Source organism: Manacus vitellinus, unplaced genomic scaffold (assembly GCF_001715985.3).
Source record: "Manacus vitellinus isolate BGI_N305 unplaced genomic scaffold, ASM171598v3 scaffold_15_pilon, whole genome shotgun sequence".
Lineage (NCBI taxonomy): Eukaryota > Metazoa > Chordata > Aves > Passeriformes > Pipridae > Manacus > Manacus vitellinus.
In genome coordinates, this window is record NW_021939122.1 from 1790135 (window position 1) to 1816841 (window position 26707).

Genomic DNA, 26707 nt, shown 5'->3' on the forward strand with positions numbered 1-26707 from the left:
GATTATGACATTTGCCCTTTGGGTTTAATTGATATAATAAACAGTAATTTTTCTTCCTTTTCCCTAGGCAGCTCAAATTCTTCAGATTCTCCTGTGTTTTTTGTGACTGTGTATGGGCAGCCAGACATGTTTCACACAGTTAAACACTGTGTAATTTTACTCTGGGGCTCTCTTTGCCCATTTCAGCTGGCCATGTTTCAGCTGGATTTGAGTAGCAGTTGGACTTAAACATTTTATCTTCTTAAAATAATTATTTGAGCTCCTTGTTCAACTTATTTTTAAAAACATGAGAAATGCAATGGTGGTACATGAGTTTGCACATATATGCAAACATGCAGTTTAATCTTTTTTTTTGAAAATATATCTTAAATTCCCTGCGAGTTCTAGAGGGGTCCTAGAAGGATTAGCTCCTTTTTAGGGGAAGCATTCTGCCCGCTCACATCTGATTGTGAGGAAAGCTGGGTTCAGATGGAAGATGCTCATTATCAGAGGGTAACCTGAGACACTGCAGAGAGAATTGCCAAGACTTCAAGTACAATGCAGCCACTCTCTCTGGATGGATAAGCATTCCAGTCCTCAGTGCTGTGCCCAGCCTTTGCTGGGTACTCAACACACTGTGCATTCTACCCTGACATTTGTGGCCTCCATCTTCTTTGTTTTGGTTTTCCTCTAAGGCACTGCTTCCTGATGTATTTTATTGCTAGATTATAGACCATAATTCCAGACATAAAGATTCATTAACTTCTATTAAACTTCAGCTAAGTTACTTTAAAAGTGAATACTTCTTCAGTTTCCTTTTTCTTGGCTGCACTGAAGGCTAAATGAAAAAGTTAATACAAAACAAATCAGAGAATCACATAACCAGAACTATCACTGCACACAGTCAAGAATTTACTTCAGCATTCCATATAATTAGGAAATCGGTAACTGAGTAGCAGAAAGAAATGTGGGAGGGGCCAGAATATATTTCATATCAACAGTTACACAGCTGTGGATTGTTTAGGACAAACAAGAATCCCAAACTTTTCATGGTTTTACTCTTCTCTGTGAGGATGAGGAGAGGTGGCCTATGAGCAGGAGATGAGATTCATAAAAAGAAGCATTCTGCAATCTAGCCAAGAACTACTATAATTTATGCAAGCGTGGTACAGCCATGATTAAACAAGAAAACATAGCCACAGCTGTCTGTTGCACTTACAGAAATGCTTTCAAACACATGAGCAGCAATAATACAAATAAATAACTTTCAGAAAATATAGCATACCACGGCCTCAAATTCAAACTGCTCTGAAAAAGGACAACTGTTATTGCTATTTATGTCAGAACACCCTTAAGGATAAATTTTAACAATGGCATTAACAGTGACATTTAGGATTTAGTTTTTTTAAAAATAGAAAAGCAAAAAAAGGTTTTAAATATGGAATTTTGTATAAAATAAAACTAGAATGAGAACACAGTTCTTTCGGTATGTTATTCCAGTAGAGCTGGGAATATTTTAGTTAGCTAAATCTAAGCATCCTCTCAGGTAAGGTTATATTAGATATATTATTCCACTAGAAAAAATAGGACATATATTTTTATTTTAGTAACTTTTAAAAGTAAGCCACTGAAATAGGCACAAACTGAAACCACCTATCCTGTTTCAAGGTCCTGAAACTCATTTTCCTACCTTTCTGTCAAACACTATTAGCACAGTCTGCAGGTCTAGAGTGTTTGTTCAGATTTCAAAAATTTCAGTGAACCTGGACTTTGAGGTAGGGAAAATGTGAACTTACTAAGCCTTAAAACCCAAATGGCAAATGTAGCAGAATGCCTTATAGACTAAATCCTTCAAGTTTTGATTTAAGAAAAAACATAAGCCAAACCAACCAGACCTCACTAAATGCTTAAATAAAATTACTTTTGGAACAGATTAAAATTTTTTTAAATAATATTAATTTCTTTTTGATATATAACAAAATGCTTCCACTTGTTAATGTTCCAGAAATTTATCTATCAGCAGCTGCTTCAAAACTAATAAATCTGGGCTTCTTTCTTAGTATGGGTGATAGACACTCATTCTTTACATCACATATTTTGATTCCTTATGTCAAATGCTCTGCTTTAATATCTATTTTGATGCCCCATAAAAAAAATGGAAACTGTTCCAGCACGAACCTGAACCTTGTGCTTGGTTTTATATTGCCACTAGTTACTTCAGGTGCAAAAGTGAATGCACAAATGGAGCAAAACATTCAACAGTACAACATCCTATTCCAGGCTTTGTTAATTTAAGGCAAGCTGCTATTTTTTCCTTTTAAACTGGGTGTGCATTACTATATTTTGTGATATTTGCTCCTACTGCCATTGATGTTGAAAGCTTTGCCACTGACATGAATGGAAAGAGGATAAGACTTAGAATGTGCTTATGATATAAACTTGTGATTAACATTAACAGCTGGTAGGGGTGTTTTTTTTAATCTTAAGCCTCATAAATACAGCTGAAAAAGCATTTATCTGAAAGTGGAAAATGAAGGCTTAGCTAAAGCTGTGCAATCTTTTCGTAATGAAACCCAGAACTAGCCTGATTTGGGTGAGCTGCTAGAGGTTTGACATTCAGGCCGGTTTTGCTAACCCCTCAGTGAACATAGTGGATTTACAGATTCAGATGAAAACCACATACAGCTCAGCAGTGATTTTGGCTGAACAATGCTTTCAGCTTTTGCTCAAACTTGAAACTTATTGGGTGTGAACCCACAATAACCAAAACTTATAAGAAAAAAAAAAGAAAGACTGGCATGAGCACCATGTGGACAGAAATCATGCAAGACTCTCAGAAATCCAAATACAGCAAGCAGTAGCTGCGGGGGCAGATATGTTAGGCACTACAGATGTTGAGTTCTCGAAGCTCCACCACCATCTGAATGGACAAAGAGGAGTGTAATCAGTGAAGCTCAAGTTAATCATATCAGGCACTACATGACAACTGTAGTTTATCCAGATCGTTTCCCAGTGCATTGACATTAGCATTGCCTTTTATAATATGTGCATTGTATAGTAGGTGGTGATTTGGTGGTTTGGGAAGTAGCCAAGGAAAGAGACTCAAAGCATAGTGAACTTTCTTCCAAAATTGATGTTGAAATTTGGCTACCTGAAACACATTACAAGTCATGGTTAAATCAGTAGGGTATTAAAAAGGAAATGACTCTTGCGCAGAGAAGTTTTGCTTTTCCCCTCTCTTGCATTGTAATCCTCTGACCAGCCCTAAATCGACAACTAAGCTAAAGGAAATTAAAGAAAAGATGAATAAAAAAAAAATCTCAAGCTGGGTCAAATTCATCCCCAGTGTAGCTTAGCTCAAGTAGAGTTAAATCAATGGAGTTCCACCAGGGATGAATTTGGCTTATTGTCAAAAGGAAATGAAGCAACTGTGCCCTCATTTACAGCTATCAACTTAAACAGAAATTTCATTATAAGGGAATTTCTGAAAACAATTCCTAGGTAAAAGAAAATTGCTAAGGTTGAACAGCATGTGTGTTTGAAAATTCCCTGAAGTCCACAACTGTCTGCTTACTTGGTTGATACACTGAACGCTGGCTAATTGAGTGCTCACATGGTTTCAAAGGCCTTATAAAATCAGAGTAAACTACAAAATGAATTGCAGATTGTCTTCAGAAATCTCCTTTCTTTGTTTTCCCTACACTGAATCTTAAATACTCAATTGCAAAAATAGTGCTAATTCAAAAGTAGGAGGGCAATTGCAGATAAAAATGATGCTAGTAAATCAATTTTGGTTACCTTGGTATTCTTGATTTGATTTCCCCCATTCCAATGTAAAAGTAATGTAGAATTTCTTAAGCTGCACACTTCTGCCACTTATGTTCTCCAGAGTATGATCTAAAGAGATCCTCTGAAGCTCCTCTCTATTTCCAAATAAAAGAATCAATTAAAGCTTACATTTAATACTGTAATTTCCAAACAGATTCCTTCCTATATATTTTACTATAAAGCTATTATACCATAAGGATAATTTCTGTTCTAAGAGGATCTATGGAATTGTGGTTGAGATGTGAGATGATCTGTTATAAAAGTTCAGGATTAAGGTAAAACTAGGTTAAAAAAAACCCAACAAACCAAAAAACCAACCCTTGACTTTACAGTTTTCTTTTTTGAATTGGCAGCAAAACTTTCAATCAGAATGCAAAATATATGCAAGAAATTTTAAACTTGTGCTGGGAGAATGTTTTGAACACATTTAGAAACTTTGTTCTCACAGCCTAAAAACTGCATGTAATGTTATAATGTAGAATATAATTTACATTAAAACCTACAAACACAACTAAACTATAACTAAACATATTTTCCAAGATGCTGTTCCCTTAAAATGCTGAGGATGCTGAGATGATGATGATATTTTGTGAATGTGCCATGACCACGACTTAGCTTGTCCTTAAAAATATCTGCTCCTTGAAGGCTTGTGAAAATCCTGATCTGAAGCCTTAATCTAATTGTCAGCAACTCTAAGCAAGGGTCAGCTTCAGGTTGACACCACCACCAGAGGCAAGTCCATCAGAGTCACCTAACCTAAAAGGTAACTTTTAGAAAGATTCAGCTGCTTTAGTACTGCATATGGAAAGTATATTAATTCAGCCAGTTTTGATGAAGTAGGAGTGCTGACTATATCCCGAATGTTCTCACATAGCAAATGCCAAAGAAAATACTCTGAAGACTTCTTAAGGGCAGGTCATAAATCATTGGAAGAAGCTATTTTTTCTCAGGCCTAACTCACTTGTAATCCAAGGTCTTGGTAAGGTACTTGGATAATATTAGAAGTAAAATCAGAATTAACTCATTTTAAGTAAAACAACATTCTCTAACCAGATAATGCCATGAGAGTAGCATAAGGAAATCAAAGGTTCTATCAGATGTTCACAATCACAGGCTAACTCCAAGAAGGCTCCAAATCAGGAGTTATCTTGGGTCCTTCAAGCCATTTAGTTGTGCTTATTTATATAATATTGTGCATCTGTCCCACAGAGTTTTAGCACAGGCTTGGTCCCATAGTAACATCTTTAAAGGCTTGTTTTATCAAAATCACGTCTTGGTTTCTTTGTTTTATTCCCATTACTTGGAGTAGAAAGGACTGCAGAAAACAGATTTTAACTAACTAGCAGAAAAAGACTAGCCACTGAGATGTAACAGTTACCAGGTGTACATATAAAAACACTGAAAAAGCAAACTATGCATTTCAATTGTTACACTACAAGCAGTGAAGCAGAAATCTCACTTTAAAAACAAAAGGGGAGCACTTACCAATTTTTGCTATCACTTGCTTGCAGTCCAATGACATGGCAATTGAAACAGCCAAGGACACAGCTAGAGATCATTAGGAACAGAAGACAACAGCCAGAAAGCCATGCAAGACCTCTGACTTCATATCACCTGATTCACTGTCAGATTCCACAGACTGAACCTGCAAATGGATGCTTAGAAATCTATGTGTCAAACGAACAGACTCAATCTTGGCTATATGGTTACACTTCTGGAAAGCTGAATTTCATCTTTTTCTTTCACATATGCCAACCATTTAACAAAGCAAAAAGACAGACAGTTCTACACAGAATAAAGAAAATAAACTTTCCTGAACTGGGCAAGCAGAGACTCATGTGCCAACTATCACACCACATAAAGAAGAAATATATGGTAAGACTCAGTGTGAGTCAGTATAAAATGGGTTGATTCAGAACCTCACCACAAAGGCTGCATCTAGCAAAGTTTTGCTGGGGGCAAACATTTCCCAACATACTCATATTGTTGGCAGGAATAAAAAATATTAATATATCCACTGGCAGCAAGTGAACCCTGTAATTTACAGAAAGCATTTTTAAAAGCACAGACAGGTTTGTTTCTTTCTTCTGACTTAAATGGGAGCAACCTTACACCAACATAGAGAGATCTTTCAACTGCAAAGAAGAAGCAAGGATCAAACACTCAGCAATCCTATTCTACTCAAAGAACCAAATGCATTAAAAAGTGAGCAGCCTATCAGCCCTCCAAAAGTTAGTAACCCTAATTTTCATGGCTGATACATTGATTTCAAAGGGACTCACAGTTTGAGTATGGCAAATACTAGAATAACTAACTGTGAGAGTCAGGTCTAACAAAGGAAAAAGTGGTTTCAGTGGTAACATACTTTCAGCAATGCCATAAATCATTTATGCATGCAACAGATTCAATTAGAGCCCATGTGCTCTAAAGTTAGGTTTGTGTATCCATAACAGCAGGATTTTCACTGAAGGTCATTCATCTTTGGACTTTCATTTCAACATTTCAGTTTGGATCTTTTTCTTGTTTTTAATTATAAGATTAGGAATTAATTATTTCAATACATAAAGTTAGGAATGTAGTAAGTACAGCTTCTATAGGCATCTCCTAGTAAAAGCATATCCTCCTAGTCTTCATTTGTGAAGACGTGATGTCTTCCAAAAGGCAAAGTACTGGTCATCCCAAGACTGAACCTAAGACAGAAGTTTGGATAATTTTTATTTTTTTTTAAATTTTTAGTATTTGATTTAGATTTCAAACATTGTTAATTGTCGAGAAACGCGGCTGGTCAAATTTTTCTTGTTGCAACATAAAGAACTAAGAATGCAGTGGTTCCTTTGAAAGATACATATTTTAAAACCTTGATAACTTTGTAGGCAAATCTTCTATTTTTAATAGCCTAGTGAATCTCAAGAGGGAAAGATGTGTCATGTATGGAGAAGGGGGAGCAAAGGAGAGAGTGTGGAATCTCTCAGATTACTTTGCTGCGACTTTCATCCTAAATGATAGCTCAGTTAAGAAATACAGGCACAATTCCCACTGAGGAAAGAACCAAGTGTAGATAGCAGCCCCAGGTTTGAAAAGTTTGCCATCTCTTAAAGCAGAATTTCAGCAGAACACAGCTGAAAATAAAATGCTCCACCTATCAAAAAAAATTATTTTAGCATAAACAGTAATAAGCATCCATGCATGTTTTTAAATAATGTCCTAATGCATGTTAGTAAGATAAAATAATTATTCATAGATTATCCTTTTGATTTTCCAGAACCAGACACATTTAATATGAATTCTTTTTAAGCAAATTTTAATTAGGGCTTTACCATATTTAACTATAGGTATATAATCCCTCAAGTGAAAACAAAAACCAAAGTGGAAGACACTTTGTTCACATTTCCTTCCAAAAATATTTTTGCCTCCAAAGCTTTGCTAGGAAGAAAATGCTCCTGAAAATGATACAAATGGTTTTGACATTAGGAAAAGTAAACAAGCAAAATAAAGATGGAAAAATCATGCGGTCAGTTTGCAAGTGCTGTTTATTGTTTGAGGCAGGGTTAAAGCCTTTATAAAGACAAGAACATATATGCAACCAGACTGAAAGGGACATTAGGTTATTCCAAACACCCCTGCTCAGAACCCTGCTGCCTGTAACATTGCCATGGCCAAAATGTGTGGAGACTTCAAAACAGACAACATAATAGGAGCAAACTAGGATTGCTGTTATTTTGGTAACCAAGAGAAATGACAAGTGCCCTAAATATTTCTAATTATATTTTTGATTAAAGAAAGAGGCATGCAGTTTTCATTTATCCAATATCTCCTAGGACTTCTAAAGTGAATTGGCATTTCATTTGTAGTCACATATGACATTAGAAGAGGCACTGTAGGTGGTCAAAATGTGCTTTACAGACATCAATTTGCATGGCAAACAGCTCAGAGCTCAATTTGAACCCTAAGTGGTGTGAACTAGATTGTTCTACGTTCATCACTGATTTTAAGTATCTGTTAAAGATTTATTATAGACTTTCAGAATGAGCAAAGGCTTCCATTTACTGAGTAAGGCCTAACATGCTCAGCAGCAGCAAGCTTTCCTTTGGCACTCTGCCAGCGTCTCATTCTATTTCATCAGTCAAACCCAATTTCACAATTGACTTCAATGTCCAGTTCACTTCCACCTGTAACACTAGCTGATAATAGACCCCCAAAGTAGGCAGTTTCTAAAAACTGACATTTTTTTTCAACCAGGAAAGTGAATAAAGGCCACCAAGCAATTTTAAACAAACCAAGAACAGCTAGGTAGTGATAGCTCTCAACTGGGACCAATATGCATGGGTTTGGAACAGTCCAGAGGTCAGAATTTTTGCATATTTCTTGGACAATCCCATTGTATCCAGCAACACTCAATATATGCATGAAGTATGGGATTTTTTTTCACAGTAACGAGTTCATGATTCTAGTATATTCAACCTCGTTATCAGAAAAGTAGGAAATTTGCCATGAATTTTTATTTTTCTGACTGAAAATTTGGCAATAGTCTTTCCTACGTAGACATCAAAATGGATTATTCAGAACTTGTCTCTATATTAGTAAAGCTGCTAATTATGTTAACTCTACCACTTACTTTTGTTGATTTTTCTCCCCTCTGAATAACCCTATGCATCTGGTGGCAGATTATATCACTCCTTTTAGGCACTTTCCCCCCTACTCAGATTTAAGCATTTAATTCTAAACATAGTCCCTAAAAGTTAAAAATATCTTGTTCAACAAACCAGGAATAATGCACATTGTCAATATCACTAATGAGGACTTCTTCCAAGCATATACAGTTAAGCTGTGCCAGCATTAAAAAATGTTCACTTTTCTGAAGGTAAGAGTGAGTAAATGTTGAGACATAATTTAAGAATTAGCAAATTTTGTTTGTCTGGGAAATTACTTAAATCTTTTTCCTTTGCATATAAACAACTATACAAATCAATAGTAATTTGCGTGGCCAAAATATTTTCAGGACATATTTTTCCCCTGTTGAAAGACAAAATAACCTGTCTAGGATCATTTAGGGGTGAGTGGGGTCCCACCAAACCGTGAACGGATTTGTGTAGGCATGTATGAGATGACAGAAACACAAGCACTTAATTCACAGGGAAAAAAATAAGAACAGATAAGGGCTTTTTCATCTGAAATTACAGCCTCCCTCTTTTATAAAACTCTGATATCAGCAGCCACTTTCTCTCAACAGGCAAGCCGGAGATAAACGCGCTGCGTTCGCGGAGGCGCCGAGCGCTGGAGCATGCTCACTGCAGCCCCAGGTGTGACCCCTGCTCTTCTGGAGCAGCAATTGGACCAGGCAATCCATCACAGCGCTCCTCCTGTCAGGCCGGGTGCTCGGCTGCAGCTGTCTGTCACACTGGTGGATGGAACCTGCTTAAAGGCAATCATGTCAATCTCTATGCGACTACTCAGACTAAGATAGAAGGATGATCTTGACAGGCTTGGCAAAGTCAGCAGAAGGCACTAGAGGACTTCAGTTACACGCTTAAAATTTAGATGCAATTTGTGCTTCTCATGTGGAGGGATTGAAGAGGCACCAAACAGCACTGTGTTTTATAGCTGGTCATCTCGGATGAATCTGTTGCCCTCAGAATGTTTTCCGTAGTAAATGTAGCGACATTTCCCCAGAATGCCTACAATAAAAAGGAAATAAATTACAATTAGGACTGAAGTGGCATAATATGCAATAAAGCACATAACTAGGAAAATTTGAAGGAAGGAAGGGAGCAATTTTCTCTTTTCCTGCAAAAGAAAGTTTGTGTATTTGAAATATTCAGTATTGCCATTTCAAACAGCAGTTTTGAATCCACTGGGAAAACATGTGTTCAAATACATGCATGACCTATCCTGTTAAACAAAAATCCACAAGTTTCCTCAAAATCAGAACTACATAACACTGAAACATCATATACTGCATTTTAAATCACAGTACCTCTCTTCTGCTTTTGAAAAACAGAAAGTCTGGGTTGAAGTTATATTTTGTGCTTTCTGCTCTGTCCCTGCTATTTATTTAAAAGGTTTTCCTGGTGAATGAAACCAAAAAGGAAAAAAACCAGCAAATAATTACAGTTTAATGTGGATCCTGGAAAAACCCTTTGAACTTTCAGAGAGTCATAGTGTAAACACCTAAAGCCATTCCTGCTTTCCAGTGACAGCAAACTGAAGTGACCAGCTGCAATCTCCATGGGAAGTCATCAACAGACACAGGCTAGAACAGTTAGCCCTCCAGACTCCAGCATACAAACAAACATTTAGTAAAAACATTTCCAAAGTATTTCTCAGAACACCATCACAACATTCCATGAGAAAGATTACAATTATAATTATGTTACATATTGGCATATGGAGTATGCTTTCAAAAATTATCCAGAATACTGGTTTTGGGAAACAAGGTGTGTCATTCTCAGTGAGTACAGGCAGAAAGATGCCTGAGGAAGCCTTAACTGCTGTGGGTGAGACACACGTACCTGCAAATCTCACTACCTTACTCAAAAGCATCCCCTCTGGTGGTACTAAGTGGTATGTGAAAGCGTAAGTTCACAGTCACATCCCACCTGAGAACATCCTCAAAGATGCTAAATTTTACTAGCAGAGTTATTCTTTGAGCCCTCACACATGTATAGTCAAATTAAAGTCATCTCCCATGAACAGAAAGAAGGTGGAAGGGTCTCCTCTACCTTGGGAGTGTCTTAACAGAGCAGTCACTCTGCAAGTACCTAGCTCACCTCTATAAGGGCAAACATAACCTACCCCAAAGGGGACAAACACTGCCTTACATAAAGGGTAAAGACAGGGGAGGAGCAGAGCCTCAATTCATTGTTGTTTTAGATTTCCAGGACTCACATAGCAAATACTGTGCCCACCTGCAGTATGAATTCACTATGCAAGCTTTTATAATCTGCATCCATTTTTTTCCAGTATAACGTCTGTCAGATAAGATACTAAAGCTTTGGAAGGCATGGGTTGTGCAAGATTAATGCTCTTCTTTCTTTCTAAGACATCAGGATGGTAACACATTCCTATGAGGGTGGGGAGAAAAATTGATAGGCCTGTCATTTGTTGTGAAAAACATTCCTCTTCAGGATAACACAGATGGGGAGTATATGGTGCAGTGTCCAATCCCTTTGCCCTCCTCCATAGAGCTTTCTTCAATAATTTCAATTTCAATAATTTCAATTTCAATAATTTCAATTTCAATAATTTCAATTTCAATAATTTCACTGGTGGAGCAGTTTCCACATTCAAAGGATGATATTAGCATTCCTAAACAAGCATCTAATGAACAACAAGATTTTCGTCCCCTAAAAAGATATCCCAAGTCAGGCTGCAGCAGGCATTAGGTTGGTAACAAGGCCATTTAGAGCTCTAAATGCAAAGGATATGAGCAGTTTATTAATGGCATTCTTCAGACTCCTTTTTCGCTGGCATTGATAAAAGTCTTGTTTGAGGTCTGCCGCATTTCTTAAGGACTGGAAGCAAGACTGTTTATAGAGATGCTGGTGAGAGAGTGCTGTTTGATGAATGCTGGAGACTATAGCTAGGTGTCAGTGCTTAGAAAATGAGGCAAGGACATGAGGTATTAATATTGTCAATGATCTCTTGACAGGAAAACAGATACTGCATTCACCGTCAGATTTAAATAGACATCAAGTGCATTAATGACAAAAGGGTAGACTTCAAACAAAGGGGGCTGTATGGTGCTGTGCTGAGCCAGTCTCCAAGTTGGCAATAACCTGATCTGAAAAGACACTGTCAGGGCTACAGACAGGCCCGGGATTGTGTGCGGTGACAGAAAACAGAGATGCTGACAGAGATACCGGTGCCATATTATGCCAAGTATATTCTAACACTGTCTCCAGCCCTAACTAAATCTGACATCATTTCCTATCGCTTATAGTATTCTCCACTGCTCTGGCAGATTATTTCTCCCCAGACATCATTACAAACTCCGCTGTAGTTTTAAAGTTACTGGCAGGCCTGTGCTGTTGTGGAGGCTGGGTCTAGAGGCCTAAGGATAACCTCAGTCAATCTAAATTTGGAGTTTGCTGGAGAAGTGCTCTCATTTTCACTGATATCTCAGCTACTTGAGGTGATCTGAACGCTAAAGTGTGAGGAGCTGTCACCTTGAATAAAATCCTTAAAGTAAAGATGCTCTGTTCCCGGGATGTTCAGCAAAGATGTCGGACAGTCTGGCAGCAGGAAATGAAATCCAGCTGCTGCTGCTCGCCTGGGGATAAAGGTGCTTGGGCTAGTGACAGTTAAAGTCAGCTGAAATTTTTGAAATCCTGCAGCCTACAATTGTTTAAATTAAGGAAGTGTTGTCTCCGCAGAGATTCCCTACCCAGGCACACAGCTGTGATTCGATTGCCAGGCATATTACACACACTGCTCAGAGAGTCTTGATAAAAGCGCAGTTGAAAATGTTGCCATGAGACCTTATTTATCATGAAGGTTATTTGTAAAACAATAATCTCGCTCATAAATTAAATGCAGTGACTGGTGTGGTTTTTTTCTTTTGTTTTGTTTTTTTCTCTTCCCACCTCCCTTTGGCAACTACAGAGAACTGCAAAAGGTTTGTGTGAGAATTTTGATGCTAAGATATTTCACATGTGAATTTAGGAAAGCTAGTGCTTCTTTTCTGCCTTTCTGCTATGGTATTCTTTCCTTGTAGTTCAGGGGCAAGAGAACACGTGTGCTTTTGCACACAGGCAAGGGGAGGAATAAGGGGAAAACAATACAGCTGTGGTTGTTCTGGTGTTTTTTAATTAAAATATCCAGCATTGGCCATAATAAGCTAAGTATACCCCCTATACATCAAAACAATACACAGCATCCTGAATGAGGTTTCTGCTCAAGGTTCTTAAGAAATGACAACACAAGGTCTCTTGAGGGATCATCTTCCCTGAATGAGGCTTCTAATTTTTCTTAAGTAGCTGATTCTACCATCACCACAAGCTGTTAAAACTATAATTATGAAAAAAATGCATTGAGAAGAATCCTTTTTAAATTCACTCTTTATCTTTTAAATGTTTTCACCCTTTGGAATGGATGTTCTAATTATGCTGGGTAAGTAATGACCTTGCAGTTGCCTGCATGTGTTGTGGTATCAGTCTTTCTTCACAAACACATTGTAATGTCAGCAACACCAGCTTTTCCTTAGCTGAGGGAAAACCCAATTATCCAAATAAATAAATAAATACATACATGCATACTAAAACACATGAAAAAGTTCAAGTCATGTTAGCTCCTTTTAAATTGGGCATGTTTCGCAGAGAGCTATGTTACACTTGGACCTCTACACACTTTCCTAGAGAAAAAAAAGTTTAAAGATCTTCATGTATTATATAAAAAATGGTAAAAATAAGTTCCAATGGAACGTGCTAGACCTATAGATCATACAGCCTGCGTTAGTTACAGGTCAAAATTCAGCTCAAGCCAACAGTGATGTAAAGAAATTGTTGTCTAATAGCATCTTGTTGCCTTTCTTGCTTTTATCTTTTTCCTAGCAAATAAATGCTCTATATCTACAAAAATACTACCTCTCAGCCATCACAACTCAGGGAGCTGTTAGGAACACAGCTTCCTGCAGTAGCTCAGTTTTCTCTAAAAAGTAATTACTAAAACTAAGTAGTCAAGCCACCCCCCTCAAAACCTATTGCCACATCTGCCCAACACCCCTATCAGGCACTCATTTTAACATCAAATGTTTTTAATAAATCCCTCTGCAAGGAAAAAAAAGCAAAATATTCACAGTTAAATTTTTTTGTCAAACACTGGTCTGCAGTATATATCAGGGACTACCTTTCACTAAACAGCCTTCTGCCTCTCTTTCAGATGGACTAACCACAGGTCATTGCACTAGGTCAGATAAAGTGTGGCACTTCATACACAGACTCAATATTCTAGTGGAAGTCCACCTCACCTAACTTTAATTAGAGTACAGTACCTAATCCTTCGCTGCCAATTTGTATTTGATCCATATTCATCTCTTTTTGTACAGCCTGTTGTTGTGTAGTTTTGCTAAGGGCTATTAAACAGCTGCCATGTTCCACCAAGAAGCTGGGTGCATTTCAGTGTAGTTATACTACCAATCTGTAAATTGTTTTGAGACCCTTCAGAATGAAATATCAATACCATTATCGTTTTTTTTCATAGGCACTTGGGCACATTCTACAATTAATGAACAGAAGTTGCAAAATTCCCTTAAATATTAATATAAACTTCCTTTAAAGGAAAATAATTCCCTACTGATAACATTTAGAGGAGAATAAATACCCATCTATGAACAGTTTCAAGTCTAAAATGCTACCGATTTAGGCAAAACACCTCCATGAGTCAAATTAATTTAAAACTCTTAAAAATCTTTTCATCTAAGGAATAAGCAAAGCTACTTTAAAGAAAAAATCCTTTTGTACAGGAGTTTAGAAATTTTTCATTTTATATTTATCTTCCTGGAAATTTTAACAATTTTATCTAGTTGTCTAGTTCACAACTTCTTATTTTCAATTCCATTTTGACTTTCTATGAGAAACGCAGTACTAGAGATTTTGAAAAAATTAGAACCCTAATCCTCTCACCTTCAGTAGCACATAGGCTATATTTTTCTGCTAAATCAGGAGAATTAAAGTATATACACTCTCATAGTCACTTAAGTTAAAAAAAAAAAATAAAAATTCATTCCATCTAAATTCCATCCTGAGCTATTTTATATCCATCATTAAGAATATTCAAACAACTGAATGCTGTACAAAGTATCAAAATATTTATGAATCTGCTCTTTCAAAATATTTTCTTGGCTGTCCTCGAATTAAGAAAAAAACAATCCCCCCAAAAATCAAACAAAACCACATTCAAACCAAACTAAACAAAGCCAAACCCACAAAAACATTAGTCTGCCATTCAGCAAAATCATCTTGAAATCTGGGGAGCACAGATCCATGCAAAGCTTTGCAGGACCCTGGGATGGGGTAGAAGGAGAGGAGAAGAGAGATGCTAAATATCCAGCAGTGATAGGGGAAAAAAGAATAAAACAGTTCATGTAGACCCAAATAGTGCACTTTTAGTTCTACTGAGTCTTGTGGCTGTGACATACGATACTTTACAAATTAAATAAAAAAAAAACCCAAACTTTTTCCAAAAATGTTGGAAATTGGGTGTTTGTCCAAGTTAGTCTTCTAAGATTCATTCATCTACTTTAATTTGCAGACATTTATTTATAGTTGGGTCTTTATGGGTGTTTATGTAGAAATACATTTTTATAAACAAGAACAATAGTTTGAGCAATTAGAAACAACAAAGCCTTTAGCTTTTGAAATCTGTTAGGGTCAAAAGCAGAAAAAAATGCTTGTTGAGCTATGTTGTTTGTCTATATTGGTCCATGTTTGGTAAAATAAACCAAATTTAATCAAAAGTTTAAAACTACAAATTTATATGACAAGAAGGGAGGGAATTATAGACGGACTTTTGTACTTCATGTTGACTTTTGGTGAAACAAAACGATTGTTTCTATTGAATATGATCCAGCCTATGAATTCTCTGACACAGGAATTTGAGAAGACCACTTAGAAGATAAGAAAAGATGTAAAGGATCACCTTGGGTCACCGAGTCCTCCCCAAAGCAGCCAAGTATGTAACCCAGAGAGGTCCACTCAGACTTCCATTCTGCCCCAGTAAACAAACCACCACTGGGGGGTTTGAGCTCAAAAACAAACCACCACTGGGGAAGCTTGAGCTCAAAAACTGCAACATGACATGGGAAAAGAACAGAGAGTTGCAGCTGTCCTTGCTAGTGTGATGGGATCTCTGACTACTACCATTAAATCTGCTTGTTGCAACTGCAGTTTCCAGATTGCTCCAGGCTAGAGTCAAGACACAGGACCTAGACTCCTTAAATCAGAGCAGAGGGAGCAACACAAAGAGGAGAATACAACAGATAAGGGTATGAATGCCTTTGGTTGTGCCACAGCTAACTACTGTAGAAGAGTATCTTATAATGACCTGAAATATCACAGCAATAAACAAAACCCAGAGATAAATTCCCTAAAATATCATAAAGTACAAGTGCTTACATAACAAATGCACAAATATTAACTTTCCTTATGTTATAAATTAGTTAATATTTTTAAGAGGATATAAACACTACATGTAAGCAAAAATAATGCATAATTCCTCCAAAACTAGCTGTGCATAAAGGGATTAGGTTGTGCTTGAGAAGGCTGAGGCCAGAGCTCCTGTGGTGAAGGTGGAATTCCTACACCATGGCCACAGTACTCACAGAGTGTCCCCAAATACTCTCAAAGAGATGCCCATGAATTAGGGATTGTGGTCCATTGCAGGTTTCCTGGAGAAAGATGTACCTTCAGTAGCAAACTGCTGATTCTGATTCTCCCCTCCCTCGGGGGGTAACAACATTCAAGGAAGGTAACCTTCCCATTCAGAGGAGATTAATTACCTCTTTGCTCTGCTCTCTGCACAGGCATGCTGAAAGGTGGTAACATTTTCCTCTGGACATTCTACAGCATGGGGCATAAAATAGTCTTTCAGACTGAAAGAAATTAGTGAAAGGCACAAAATCAAATCTGTATCCAGTCTACAGCAATGGTGTTGAAATTATATACCTAAGCTAGAGCTGAGAGGAATCACAGAAGGCAAACTAACACACTGCATTATTGCAAGTATCCTGCACAGACAAGTACTGTGACATGTCAAGTCTCACTGGCCTGTTTGTAGGAAGGGGGGGAAAAGGGGGGAGTATGTAGGGAAGTGAGAGTAGGGGAGGGGGGAGGAAAGCAGTCAACAGGGAGAGGATGTTGGAAAAAATTTGCAATGAAGGTGATAGGAATACAAAGATGTGAAGTTTGCATCCTGGGCCAAGGAAGCTGCATAAATGTTCAGTGTAAACTAGCAGTCAAGCTGATGTGTGATAAAGTGCAGCCTGCTGTAAATACACTTCAGGGCTCCCAGTGCAACTGGGGATGAAACTTGTAATTTGGAAGGGGAGAAAAATAAAGAAAAAAGAGGAGAGAAAAAATGCACTGCAAGCTTTTTCTCACATAATCTGTTACTGGAAAATTGAGAAGCTTGTCCAAGTCCGTGGGAATAAGCTGATGAGCTGATACTTAATAATAAACCATATTGTGTCATGGTGCAGAGTCATCTAGATCCATTCAGGCCACAAACTATATTACTTTATACAGCCCTGGCTGACATACATTTAAAGCCCTCTACACATTAAGGAGCCATTAGGCTGACAGATTAAAAGTTATCTTGGAGCTAATGTTTCCATTATGCATATTCTGGCAGTGGAACAATCAACACACTGTTCCTCAGATGTCATACTTTGTTTAAAAAAAGGGTAGGGGGGAGAGAAGGGAAAAAGGAGGGTATCTTTCCCTCCTTGAATGACATTGACATGATCAGCTTTGATCTGGGCATGTGCTGTCTACAGATTCTCTACTGTTGGCTAAAATAGGAGTATTTAGGGCATATTACTTTAAATCATCAACCGGTTCCATACTCCTCTGGGTATCATTGTTACAATTTAAGGTCCTACACTTGGGATTTCTTTGGAATATTTCCATGCTTATTGTAAGCATCATAAGAGAAATATGTTGGGGAGTGAGACGTCTCTTTCTAGTGAAAATGAAGCAAAAAGTACCAAACAAAAACATCCAAACAATCAAGCAAAAAAACCCAACCAAAGGCTTTTTTCTCTTCAGTGCATCTTTGCCAGTTTTGCACTTTTAATGTCATGGATGGAATTAATGATGACTTCATGATGAAATAATTCTCATGAAATATGTTGAAAAATTAAAGCAGATTTTTCTAATTACTCAGACACATAAATTGTATAGTTAGCTTGCTACTATAGTCAAAGAAACCCAAGTGCACAGAAAGCATCAGCATGCCAGATTTTATGGGTGAACTGATGCTTACATTTGGATATACTGAATGCCCTTGAAGGAGATGGAGGAAAGGAAGAATGATTTCACAGTTCTTTTAGTCTTTAAAACACTTCTTCATATATCTCATTCTCTCATATGTGGTCAAAATAAAAGAAGTAGAGTAAAGGCAAATAAAATGACTGTAAATATTCAATGCAAGTCAAGTTATATCTGTTAAATACCCTTCATCTCTAAACCTACGTCACAAGAGCTTATTTGCTTTCTATTTATGACCAAACCCCCCAAACTGGACAGGCAATGTTAGCAACCAGGCAAAAAGCCACTCCTGGCCAGAAGAGCCCTGTTTGCCCGGCTCGCCCGGGCCCTGCAGCTTCAGGCCGAGCCCGTGGGCACTAGAGGGCAGCAGGCATTTGTCTAAAACCCGCATCGCACCCGCCGCCAAACAGGCGGAGATGGCAATTAAAGCAATACTGGTTGTTAGTTTTGCAGCCAATTTCTTGTTCTGTCATGATCAAAGCCCATATTTATACAACCTCTGCTTTCAGTCTTTAGCCCAGGAGCCTGACTTCTGGTGGACTAATCTCAGTGAGCATCAGTTTGTGTATACAGATGGCGGGGTAGCGCTCTGAACAAAAGGCTCAAAATGTTGTCCGGGGGAGGCGGGAGGGGGAGGCGACCACCCGTCTCCACCATCGGCTTCCACTGCAGCTGAGGTGGCACTTGTTCTTCCCTCACATCCACTGCATAAATGCCAGCACTGCTTTGAACGATCTTTCTACTACTTTTGTTAATGAAACAGTGCAACCACTGAAGTGGTGTAAGAGATACTTTTAATGTATTCAAAATGATGGAGGAAGAGGAGGTTGTAAAATCCCTTCCCCGCCTTAACTTAAAGTTCAGCTGTTCAGTGTACACTCACCATATGAACTTAGAAGATTTTCAGTCAATTTGGCTAACATATGCAAAAATGGCATTTCTGCTGGCTGCTCTACACTTTGGGCTACATTCTAATAATAATACTTACATTACTCATCAAAGGAGTTAAACCATAAAGAATGGCAAGGTCATTAAGAAAACAAAAAGTAACTAAAATTTAATCAGACTTCACAAATTTTAACCATGCACAGATTGCATTAGCAATAAAAAGCAAGGGGAAAAAAGAGGGAAGTAAATTCTTTTAGTAACTGTGATAGAATTAAACAAATACACCATGATTTATGGGGCAGAAAGTAAACTTTTGGAATAATTATTCAGAAAGTCTGCAAGCATTCCAATAAAATTACAAATGTGAAAAAAATTTGAGCAGCAGGGCCCTTCTGGAGAGTTTAGACACAAATTTGGCTCATCTCATGAGTAAAACTTGCTTTTGGATCTCAAATGTGTTCCTGCTGCAGGAGTTCACATTAGGGGAAAAAAAAGCCATAGAAAATTTAGTCTGGCTCAACTGGTTTCAAATTTCTCAAGAGAGTCATCTAAAATAAAGACAAGTTGCTTTTTATTTTTAAAGCTGGGAAAGAAAGTCTCTCAAATAAAATTAAAGAGCATAATTAAATAGTGCTGCTGTCATATCATGATACAGTTAAGGGAACCTTCTTAGCCTTGCTCCTTTCCACAAGCCCTCCCTCAGAAACAAAAAACCACATTTAACTAATAGCTAATGACAGGATTGCTATGATCTTTCCCAATACAAAAACAAGTGTTTTTTTAAGAAGTTGATACTACAAGGCCCTGGATTCCCTTGATTTCCAGTGAAAGTTGAAGGCATCTGGCACTATGTAAGACACGTCCGGACCCCACAACAGCTGGTGAGTTCCTTTCTCTCTTCTATTACTGTTATTATATAGCATCAAGTGAAATCAGAAATGCATCTGGATCCAAATATTCAAACTATTCAGAAAATATCTAGTTCTCTGGACTAAGACTGGGCTTGCCTCTTAGAATTTTGTTCTATGTTGTATGATATGTTACACCATTTGCTATTGCTAAATAGTTACTGGCCATAGTCTAGTTCTCAATGCTGTCTCCAGTACCGAAAGCCAACACACTGTCATTGTTCTGTATCCTCAACTCTTTTCCCTTTCCTCAGCCTCCTTTTAAGAACATGCTAATGAGATGGGGGCTGCAGGTTAAATCACAGTGGTCAGTAGAACATAGTTTACAGGTGCACTTTTAGCCTTCATGGAAGCTTTTTGCTAAAGATAAAAGATTGGGGGCTAAGAAATAGCTTGAGAGAGGCACATTAAAACCCCTCCATTAGGGTCAGAATCATTAAAGTTTAGTCAAAGCACCAAAGACTTTCTAACAAGTATTACGCTTAGTAAACGTTTTCCACCAGAGCACGGATATTGGTAAGAGCTCTTGGAGTGTGTCAATTAATCAGTATTCACCTGCCTTGACAGCTTGAAATATTACTCACTTATTTGGCTGGTTCAGATTTGTCAGACTTGACTATGTCACAAGTTAACATGTCCCCATATTAAAAAGGAGCCCACTGGCAAAATGTGGACATTGGACCTAATAAAAAACATTTGGCCAAACAATCAAGCAACACTGATCACTGTTATCACTCACACACACAATTAAGAGCAACTGTCTTTGAGACTACCAAGCTCAACAGGAAGCAATAACCTGTTACTTTACCAAATATCTTTCAAATAGTTAACAGAAGGATAAAGTGTCCACCACATTCAGAGGCATTAAATTGCTTGGTTAAAGCCGTATAAATATTTTGGAAGTCTTGAGTCATTTGCTGGTACAAATTACTTAAGACAGAAGCTGTCCCTCAATCCACAGAATGTTTTTTAGCCAAGGAAGCCCCTTCTGCCACAGGAAGGCCATTTAGGCAATGCTCTCCATGTTTGCTCTCAGAGTGTGTGCTATTAAAACAGAAAGTGCTCTGAAGGTAGCAAGTAGTCTGGGATTAGACCATCACATGAATTCATAGTGGGAAAGGCAGCCACATACAGCCAATGTTCGGTTAAAAGTATCCAACAACAGGGCACATGAGTGCTGCTGTTAAGCCTGGGGCAGCGCTGAGCAGCACAAACTGCCCTACAGAAGACCTCAAAGATCTCAAAAGTAATAACAAAAAATTATACAAGAAAGATCTTTTCAGGGATAAGGAAAGCTTAACCACTTACGTGTGTGCAGTGAACCCTGTGGTCCTTTCAGAGAGGCTCCTGGGAAGCAGCTATATGCTACTGAAGTATTTCAGTCTTTGGGCAAAACAAGCTTGACATCCCTGTTGGCATCTCTGCTGAGAACAGACACTGCCCTTACTCAGAAAACATCAAACGTGACTTTCTGCTTTCTATGGTGAAGCTGAATACTGAAGGCAGGGGGAGGAGAGGTCATAGAGGAAGCAGTAGTTAGCGGGGTAAAGTGAGTGTTATAATCCCCAAATTGCAGTTCGACTCAATGTTTGCAGACAATCTGCCTGTCTAAACCAAGACAGTATCATTTTTCTTCCTTCTAGGAGAGGGTTAAGTATAATCTGAAGCCTGGAAAATGGCTGCTGTTGATACTAGTGAGGCCTTCTTTTTAACTAGATCCTTCAGGAAAAAACAAATTAATCAACAGCCAGCTGAAGTGGGTTTAATGATTGCATTCTGCATACAATCAGCTTTTCCCTTTTCAAGGGCCATCAATATGTCAAGGGAAGACATATCTGAAGGATATAGCTCTTAACATCAAGGTTATCTATTCTCCACAAGGCTCCCACTCCTTACTGGGCTGATACTTTACACTGCCTGTGTCTAACATTTTCATCAACTCTGCAATCAATCAAGGTAATAATGTTGTGCAAAAAATCAATTAACAACGCAATTAAACTTTCCTTATTATCTCAAAGGGCTGAAATAATACCTAAAGGGAAGATAGACTCACTGAATGCAGACATCCATAACCCAATGTGAAAGTGAATTATGAGGTTAGACAGATGCAGGCATGTACTGGCGCTGTTATTTTCAAAGGGATATATCTCATCCAGGCAGTGTATCAGTCACCACCAATCCCATACCCTAAAATTCCAAATTACTTTTAAGAAATATACGATGTGCAATATCCATTTCATATTCTCTTTTAGAGATAAACCCCCCAAAATCTGAACAGGAGTATTATTCAAAGACAAAATGATCTTTCAGAAAGAACATAAAATATAAAAGCTATAATAACATTTACATCTGTATACCACCCATGTCTGTAAATGCAGGTCATCAATTATATGTAATCTGTAGTGAATAAGGAACAGAAGAAGCAGCACAACATTTAAAGCCCAAAGGCTCAAATTTGCAAATACCTTGCATCAAGTACGCTGAAAGAAGAGCCCCAATATAAACACATGCAGCAAAAACAGCAATGACTTAAGTATCACTGAAAATAAGTCAGAGTGCCTATATTATTTTGTAATTACATTCAATCCTCATGGAAACATCATTCCCAAGAGCTGAGAGTTTTTAAGTACATCGAAAGCAAACAATTAACCCCTTGCTGTTGGGAGGATTTGGGTTTTAGCATAAAGACATTAAGGATCAAGGGTACTCAGCACACCAGCACAGTGGAGTTAATATAGTTAGGAACCCAGGTGCAATAGCCTTGTGTCAGAGATACCTGGATGAGGATTTGAGGGAGGGAGAGGAAAAGAGTAGAGAAAGAATACATCTAAAATTACTAGGATACGAGGGATCTTACTACTCCACAGGGACAACCAGAAAGTATTATACAAAAAAGTTATCATGACTAAAGTATGTATTTTATGGGTTTTTTTTTGACACCTATCATTTTCTATCACAAAACCTGAGCATTTCCCCTCAGCCCCCCTTGCTCATTTCCCAACACACACCCCCCAAGTCTTCAGCCTCTGTTGTTTTGATTTAACATAGGCAAAAAGATAATGAAAATAGAAAACACTTAAGGGAAACCTATGCCAGAGTGAAAAGCTAGGATCACATCCTGTAATAAGCTCGGGAAAATTTGGAAGCAGAAAAGGTTTCCCTTATACACTGCACTTTGAATTCTTCTATTAAAGGACACACTGTGTGTCTGTGTTAGGTGTTCTACAAAGCAGTTCTCCCAGCAGGGTTTGCTTAAGCACATAACAGCTGCAGTTTAGAAATAGTCTATTCCTACAATTAGCTCATGTAGTGCAAGTGGCTTGTTTGGACCAAGAACATCTTTTTTTTTTCTTTTTTTTTTTTGATAATTCTCCCTGGTTTGTCTTTGTCTTGCACTTCCTGCTCTTCCCCCTGCTACCCCCCATACTGTGGAGTCAGTCATGGGTGAGATACAAATAAGTGTTACTAAAATTTTCCACAATTTTTTAAGCACCACGGACTTTTCCTGCGTGGATTTGGGACATTAATATTATTCCAGGATTAGAGAATTCAGCCATTACTATCTTAACCTTTAGGAACATAATTAATATGTTTTCATTTTCAATGACTTCATTGTATGTCTATCAACTGGAACCATTCCTGCTGTGTATTTGATTCCACTGACGATGGGGTGTGTTGGATTTTAAATGATGTGCTAGCACTTCTGTTCCCTATATACTCTAGTTTATGTGTTATTCATGACTTGCATTTGGAGACATGGATGATACACAGATGTAAATGCTATTAAAGCTTTTGTGTTTTAGATTCATTGTGAAAGACTTCTTTGTTTTCAGATAATTCTTTTAACCATCACAAATAACCAGTAATACATGACATTGTCTTGAGACATTTTTTCTTTCCTGTTAAGGTTTTTGATTAAAACAATTTTTTTTTCTCCCTAGTGTTCTCTCATCATCAAAATAAAATACAGGATAAACTGACAGACAGCAGTTACACCTGCAGGATAATGTAGAAGTAAACCTCCTTTTTGTTATATGCTCATTATACAAAACCAGAAACAAAAGTTACTTTATTTTTTTAATAGCTGTCAGAACTGTGGATCCCAGTTTAAGAAGTGTGCAACTGGCATTATTCTGAAACTGCTTTCACCCTTTAATATCCCATCTGTAATCCTCAGGAATTCAAAATGAACATGGTAAAGAAAAAGGTACTTTGCCAACTCATGGTTTCCTATCTTCTTTTTCACTTAAACTTATTTTAGATTAGTAGTCTTGTAACACTATTTAAATATTTTGACTATATGGCAGACATACTGTGTGTCTTTGTTGCACTGGTACTAGGTAGAAAAATGTGAAACACAAATACATACTTAAATTCATGTATCAGCCTTGGAAAACATTACCAGCCAGTAGACAGAAGCAATTTTTTTGATGGACAGATAAAACATCATTAATTTTTTTTCATCGTCACTTATTAAGGCAAGGGGTGAGCAGGTAGATTTGTGTATCTGGGCTGGTAAATCTTCAAGACAGTTGCATAAAGTTGCTGTACTTAAGTACATATACACACCTACATAACTTTGAACTGAAAGGAAAGTGCTCTCAAAAAGCTACATTTAATCACTAATAATTCTGCCAATTGACAGTATTATTTCACATGTCCTTACACCTTAGATACTTCCTCTCAATGAAGTTGAGCCTCATTTCAAATGTAAAGTCTTGGAGTTGTAAAATTTTCTGCTTTTTGCTTTAAAAGAAATAATTTATAATTTTTTTTTATTTCTGTATTTTATCCATTTTATCCATTAAGCCCATAATAGCAGCAGCCTCTCTATAGAACTTAAATGTTCAGAAAACCACAGCAAAAAGGATTTCTTTGTCTGAAGTTCAAGCTTCTTGTTGTAGAAACCTAACTCAGAGGGTTCGGTCAACTGGTATAATGACCAAGAAAATAACTTATTTCATCTTCTGCTGCTGGAGTAGTGCGTTGGATAGTGGGGGTTTCCACTCCCCAATGTACTATTTTACAGAAGACTTCATATTTTGTTGTGAATAGTTACTGAAAAGAGAGTTTTCTATCTGACAGAGAGAATCAATCTAATGTCACCCACTCTTTACCTCCAATTTTCTACTAGCACCACCTCTGTCTAGTGCAATTTTGTTAATGTTTTGCTGTAGATGCCTGCTGTTTTACTTCACATGCCACTAAAGCTTACTGCTCTTGAGCAGTTCTGGAAAACTACCTTTGAGCTTTATGAAACAGCAGACAATTTTTTAAACGGAACTAAACTGTAACTTAATTCAGCAGGACACTGCAACCCTGCTTCTTTGATGCTTTATTAGGACAACCAGGCTCCAACCCTCCCCTTCAACAGACACATTGAAATCAGCTCAGAACTACTTGACAGACCATTTCTAATGGCCATAAATCGGTATGTCCTGGCTCAATATTAGTAGCCACCTTAACTGAGTAGAACCTGATGCAACATAACAAGGATATGTAGAGGTAAAATAGTTAAATAACAATTTGAAATAAAATGGCCTGCCTACCAAACAGAAGTTAGATATTTTGGATGCCTCTGTAGTAATATGTGATTTCTGTCACTCTCCCAATGCCCTTGTCTGCCTTAAACACTGTCACCAAGCCTAACAGAGTTCAAGAAGCATTTGGATGACTCTCTCAGGCATATGGTGTAACTCTTGTGGATGGTCTTTTGGAGGGCTAAGGGTTGGACACGAAGATCCTTGTGGGTCCCTTCCAACTCAGCATATTCTGTGATTCTGTGATTTTGAACATAGCTGTTTTTGTTTTTTTTTTACAGGTGGTGGTAAAGCCAACACAATATGATTGGTGATCTTGAAGTAGCAGGTCAGCCATTAAACCTCCAACATGTGACTCACTGCACTGCTAAGAGCAATTATTTAGATGAATGAAATATTTTTGACAGATAGTGAAGTCAAGAGAGATCAGGCTCAACCAATCACCAAAGAAGGAAATAGTGACCCATAGGCTTTCAACCATCCTCCCTTTCTGACGTTATTCCACAGCACACATTGCCAGAAGCTTTGAGACCACTCTAGACCATCAAGGGTCCACTAAGGTAAGATTAGCCAAGAAATGGGGTACTAAACCAGATTACAGAAAGATGGTACAAGATGTTCCTCCCTTTTTCTTCCACTTATTAGAATTTTTTGTTTGGAAGAAGTCTGTCTTCTTATAAGACCTAATGATATGAAAACAACATTTTTCTTTACCTAAAGACAATACCTTCATATGTTTTTTTTCATAGTAACTGTGCAGGCCTGGTGATTCTGGCAGTCTTGTATAGCCTCCTTCCCCATTTATAGCAAAGATGGTTAAGTTCTGGACACATGGCTCTAAAATTTATCGACTTCAAGTGCAATTAATATCCAAGCCTCTGGGAAGCTTATATAAAGCTATTACTCTGTTCAAAGGGGGGGAAAAAAGACCATCAAATGCTTATACTGAAAGTTATTTTTCTGTTTTTCTTTGTCTCAAAAAAGAAAGGGGGAGGGGGAGATGACTGTTCCATAATTATAAATCTTCTGAAACTGTAACTCAGGAAAAGACTTTTCAAATAAAATGTTTCCCAGAAAAGAATATTTGGCAGTGGTTGGCTCTTGTTTTCCCTAATAACCATTAAAAGTCTGACCTAGTAAACCATTTTACTGCAACGTTTGAAATGGTAGAGTTTACATTTTATTTAATGAATAGTTGCAGAGCATTAAAGCAACATCTCGTCAGCAAAACAGCTCCTTATCCTCGCTTTGTCTCAATTGGTTTTTTTACATTTCATTTTCAATGACATGTCAGCCGTCTCTCACCAACCTCAAAGGAAAGTTGAATGCGGAGCTTACAAAGTTAAGCTGACATTTGCTCTCTTCCAATAAAAAATATTTAGTCCATTAAACATAAATACCTGTCATTATGATACATGGACTGGGTACAAGCCTCCCGTTTCCCTCTGATGTTTATTACATCCAAACAACTGCAGTGCCTGCATGTTTTCAACTTTAGTGTATTGATTAAACTTTTAAATGGCTGCCATATAACCCAGGGACATCAGGAAGATTAATTTGCGTCAATGTTCATCTGTAATTC

The 26707-nt window shown here is 37.6% G+C and overlaps 1 protein-coding gene across 1 annotated transcript in view; it reads right to left on the reverse strand.

Annotated features, from left to right (window-relative positions):
• Positions 1-7338: 7338 nt before the first annotated feature.
• Positions 7339-26707, reverse strand: part of LRMDA (leucine rich melanocyte differentiation associated) — a 638362-nt gene continuing 618993 nt past the window's right edge. Inside the window, exon 7 of the mRNA XM_018068852.2 lies at positions 7339-9482. Coding sequence (XP_017924341.1) covers positions 9403-9482 — 80 coding nt within the window. The 3' untranslated portion in view covers positions 7339-9402. The remainder of the gene's footprint in view (positions 9483-26707) is intronic.